This window comes from Triticum dicoccoides, chromosome 1B (assembly GCF_002162155.2).
Source record: "Triticum dicoccoides isolate Atlit2015 ecotype Zavitan chromosome 1B, WEW_v2.0, whole genome shotgun sequence".
In the NCBI taxonomy this organism is placed as follows: domain Eukaryota; kingdom Viridiplantae; phylum Streptophyta; class Magnoliopsida; order Poales; family Poaceae; genus Triticum; species Triticum dicoccoides.
In genome coordinates, this window is record NC_041381.1 from 460,669,059 (window position 1) to 460,674,256 (window position 5,198).

The window sequence follows — 5,198 nt, forward strand, 5'->3', positions numbered from 1 at the left end:
TAAGTTTCGCAAGAACTTTACTTCAATTGTTCAGTTAATTTCCCACGGTAACAGAAAAAAAGATCAAGGTCCTTCTCCAATCACTCCCAGGCCTTCCCACAGACAAAAACAGACGAAAGAATGAAAGATGCATATCCATCGCCTCAGGTGTACGGGGTAATACCTTGATTATTACACACAAAAAAAACATGTAATACCTTGACGAGATGAATAGAAATGATTCTCAGAAAATAAAAAAAATATGCAAATTCGTTCCAAGCCTTTCAGAACTCTCTCTTTTTTTAATGAAAGAACTTTAAAGTTCATAACGCATCTTCATGAGGTTTGCAGGTTCAGTTCACACAGATTCTCGGTGTCGTCCAGCGATGTACAATGATCAAACATATCAGAATTCAGAACATGAAAATTCCCACCAGAAACACAAGCTCTGTACTTTCAACATTTTTGTGATCAAAGAGAAATATAGGTGCTATTTCATGGGTATAAAATCTATGCCGGGGCTCAAGCGATCTCTCAAGAACAATGCCTACAGGATGGTGATACAAATGTACGCTGCACAGCTGAACTGAACGCATGTCAAGGTGTGGCCTGTGACAACGCAGATCCAATCTGACACATGAGAGGGTACACTGGACTGAACTCCTTGTCTCCACGGGACCTGACCTTCATCTCATAGTCGTCCAGGGTTGCCTTCACGCCCTTCCAGATCTGATCCTCGCCTTGTGAATCAAGCCACAGAGAGTACTGCAGCGGCGTCAGCTTGTTCCGCTGTAAGGGCGAGTGTAGCTCATCCGGCCCTCGCGAATATAGGTGGTGGAGGATCACGCTGGGTGGCAAGTCCTGAAGGAGTGGAGACTTGTCAAGCTGAGATGTCTCCAGGAATAGGACGGGGCGGAACGCACGCAATGCCCGGTATGGAGAGCCCAGCTGCTCCACTGGAAACAGATTCTGACCGACGGCTAGCTCCAGCTCGGCCATGTCCCTAGCCATTCTCAACTTCCCTGCTTCAGAGAGTGGCCTGACAAGAGAAGCGTGTCTTATGAAGAATATAAGGATCCTTGAGGCCATCCTTCTAACCATTATGGTACATATGGTCTCTGAGCGGGAGGCTGATGATGGCAGAAGCTTTGACAAGAACTCGCTGCGGAAGTGGACGGCACACTTCTGAAGCTCCTCCATGTAGGCTGATGCATTATTGTCCATCGCTCCATCCATTCCATCAGCTCCAAAGTCCTGCTCGTGCATTTGCAGAATGCATGATTCCAGACGATCGAGCATTGCTTGGAATAGGGAGGTCACCGAATCACAAGCAACCCCATATATGACCCCGAGAGATGGGGAAAGGACTTCAGAAGCAACATTTGGGAGTGTTGACAGGATGCTTGAAATACGTGTGTGAACCTCGTGGAGATGTAGACACAGAGCAAAGTTTTTTAATTGAGCTGGAGTCACTGTGCCAGTAACTTGACGGGCTTCAGGGCCAGTAGAGATCTACATTTGAAGCAAAATATATGTCAGCAAATGCGCACAATAATGGAAGTGATGCCAATAACTGCACAAGTGTATGCACATATACAAGGCAGCACATACGAGGAAAGAAGAGAGGCATTATCAAATGCATATGAAGGATAGACATGCAGTAAGACTATAATAAGTAAGACAATGAAAAAGAAGACTGTCATCTAGCAGCACCAACAGGTATAGCCATTGCAGTTATAGGCTCAGATGATGCGTGCCCCTTTTACTTCCCTAGAAAGGCAATCCAGCCTTTCTGTAGGAAAAGATTGAGGGACAGCTGACACTACTGAATGGGAATGCACATGAAGACAGGGATAAATTAAGCAGTGTGCTACAGGACAGCGTTTTCTCATGATTTCTCCTGTTTGATGTACTCTATTTATTTTCTTCCGTTACTTGCAGCATTCTATACGTATGTAACAGAACAAAAAGTTTAGTCAATGAAACCAACAAGAAAGCACTACTTTTATGGATGCAACCACAGCTACCACAACCCGGGGGAAAGCTGGCCCAAACAATCACAGACCTGACTAAAACCTGCATATTTATTGGTCTCAATGGGTAAGTTTGATTTTCTGACAAGTGTGAGCAGGAGTTTTGAAGTCCAGAAGATGAGAAGAATCAAACTATGAGCGGCATCTAATAATAAAGGTTAGGACGGGAGGTGACTGATTAGGTTCCCACTCAACTCAGCAGTGAAAAACCAACCCGCTCAAGACAATGAGCTAGCAGATACAACTATAATCGCCTAAGGAGACAACACTGATTTTCTGCTTCTCGGGCATGCGGACACCATGCGTATGGCTAGAAGCCAAGGGAAAATGCTTCTCCCTAGTTGGAAGGGATTAAGATCAAAGCATCTTTAAAGCTGAAGCACTACTGCTCAAGACAATCGACACATGTCCCAAGCCAAGGTTGGGAGAAATTCAACAATGTGGAAGAGCTAAAACGATAGCAAAAACAAGTATAGAGAAGTTCCAAACACATTACTGGGAACTTATACTCAATGCAGCCTGACATGAGGAGCATTTGTTAAAATTTGATGAATAAATTGAGAAAGCAAAAACTACCTACAGACTTACAAAAATAATTAGTAGAAAATAGTGTGTACCTGATATTCAGCTCGTTGTGCTAAAAGAAGCAAGATCTTTCCAATTTCACGTAGAACAAGAAGCAGCAAATGCCCATGAGTTCGCACAACTTCAATTTCCTCTTGGATGCGAGATATTAGCCTTGATATTTGATCCTTCGATGGTATACTTCCACGGTTTGACATAGGAAATATGCTATTGATGTAATCAGAAAGGCGACTCTGACTAAGAGCCAAAAAGGCGGTCTGGAATATCTCAATGGCTGCAACCATGTGATCTTTTCCTTCGGGAGTAAGCGCTGGAAGGGTACCCTTTACATCAGTATCTCTTGAAATCCTCTCAAGAAGGTTCTCAATCATTGAGAACAGTCTCGGATACCCAAGAGTAAATATTTCCTTGACAAAGCTTGACGCAGTAAAGACAGATTTCAGCTGACTTGCAAAGGCCTTAACAATCGCATCCCATACTCTCTCTGTCAAAAGAGGCTCACCCTCCTGCAAAAGAATTTCTGTCAGTATAAGTTCAAGCACATAGAACAAATAATTATTTAAGAAAGAACAAGGAAGGGATCAAGACACAGGATGTGCCTGTTAAGTGTTAGCGCAATACTTTGGAAACAAGCGAACATACCAAATATATTAAACTATCGTTGCAAGTGTAAACAAATCTGAGGCAATGTAGGAACTAGGAACAGTGACATAGAAAAATTTAGAATCTGATTGCAGATAAAACATGGAACACCCCACTTCAACTCTGAAGAACAGAAGCTGTGATTATAGAAGCTAGAAGGCGCTATGCATTTACCAATGTATCAGTCTAGTCTGCATTTGAAGGCTGGGTACCATGAATAGATATTCAGGTGGGGGAGCTCCCCCTCTGGTGATTCTAAAAAAAAAGGATACTCCCTCCGTTTTTATTTACTCTGCATATTAGAGTTGACTGAAGTCAAACTTCATAAAGTTTGACCAAGTTTATAGAAAAAAGTACAAACATATACTATAACAAATCTATATGATGTGAAAGTACATTCAATAATAAATCTAATGGTATTTATTTGTTATTGTATATGTTAATATTTTTGTTTATAAATTTTGTCAAAGTTTACAAAACTTGACTTTGACTAAAGCTAATACGTGGACTAAATAAAAACAGAGGGAGTAGTACTTAATTTAACCATCTAACTGATATCTTATACCTGATCCTAGGCATGCACTAGCTTAGCCCTAGCGAAAACTATTAGATGATAACAGAATCATCAATTTCAATCAACAGAAGGGCTGGCTGCTCTCGACGACGGGGTGGTAATGAGATGCTGGGAGATGGGAGTTATTGGTGGATTGAGTGGGGGGAGGATTGCCCTCCCAGTTCGAATTTTTTTCCAGGAAGTTTCAACCATCGTTAACTATGACAACAATCGCGACCGGCTATTAAGATCCTCACGACTATTGTAGTGCGGTACGCTCCGCCCTCTAGCGACCTCTACTCTAATCAAAAGACTAGAGGCCCCTACGGGAGGAAAAATAGGACTATTTTGTGTAATCAACTAATCAATAACATTGCTATTTGATATACCATATAATCCCCACCAGCAAAACTAAAGTCTAGTCAACATGTTAGTCAAAAAAAAAGTCTAGTCAACATAAGAACTGAAAAACAGTGAAACCTAAACATATACTGGTATATTCATTTTCTGTGTGCATATGTCATTTCGTATCTCTTTGACTGCCTATATATCCCATAATTCTCAAGTGACAGTCATACTACCAAAAAAATCATGATATAGAGCATGTTCAATGCATCTAGGTTCTAATTGTCATTTCCATCAATTTGAAATCCTCATCATTAATTCAAAGATCGTGGCTCACCTGCCAAACCTCCTCAAGGAACAGCATTTGTGTGAACGGCACACGCTTCTTGGTGAGCACAGTTTGCAGCTGCCATGCAGCGGTGACTGCCCGATGCAGCTCCTCCATGCACTGCCTCATCCTTTCCCATAGTGCATCCGCTGCCCTCTTACTGCCACCAAGCTGTGGCGTGCCGCTTCTCTGCACGCCTCCAGGGCCGCCTCCACCACCAGCCATCGATATCGCCTTCATGTCCAGTGCCACGGTCACGCTCTTCGCCCCTGTTGCTTTGCACTTCCCCACGAGCCCCTCAACCGCCGGCTTCAGTTCTCCAAGATTGTAGTACACCTGCAGACCGCACCAGATGTCGTTCTGGTTCGACTCGGTGATGCCACGGTCGATCACAGCACTGGCCTCCGATCGGAGCTTGGAGGCGGCAGCATCAACCTTGCGCATTTCCTCATCAACGGCATTGATGCCGGAGAGGTTCTTCTCCTCGTATAGGAGGCGGATCTCGCGATGGAGCTCAGCCTGGCGGGCGAGGTCGGGGGCAGGGGAGGAGGCGAGGAGGCGTGAGGAGAGGCGGACGAGACGGTGGGAGTGGAGGAGGAGGTCGGCGGTGGCGAGGAGGCTGGAGAGGGAGGAGGAGGAGAGCGCGAGGTGGGCGCGCGGCGCCGAGAGGTGAGATGAGAGTAGGGAGAGGTGGGAGAAGAGGAGGCGGAGGTTGGAGGGGAGACTGGAGAGG

At 44.5% G+C, this 5,198-nt stretch overlaps 1 protein-coding gene across 1 annotated transcript in view; it reads right to left on the reverse strand.

Annotated features, from left to right (window-relative positions):
- Positions 1–318: 318 nt before the first annotated feature.
- Positions 319–5,198, reverse strand: part of LOC119350472 (conserved oligomeric Golgi complex subunit 5-like) — a 5,636-nt gene continuing 756 nt past the window's right edge. The window contains exons 2-4 of the mRNA XM_037618293.1: positions 4,475–5,189; positions 2,630–3,103; positions 319–1,491 (exon numbers count right to left, since the gene is read on the reverse strand). Of these exons, the coding sequence (XP_037474190.1) occupies positions 577–1,491; positions 2,630–3,103; positions 4,475–5,189 (2,104 nt within the window). The 3' untranslated portion in view covers positions 319–576. The remainder of the gene's footprint in view (positions 1,492–2,629; positions 3,104–4,474; positions 5,190–5,198) is intronic.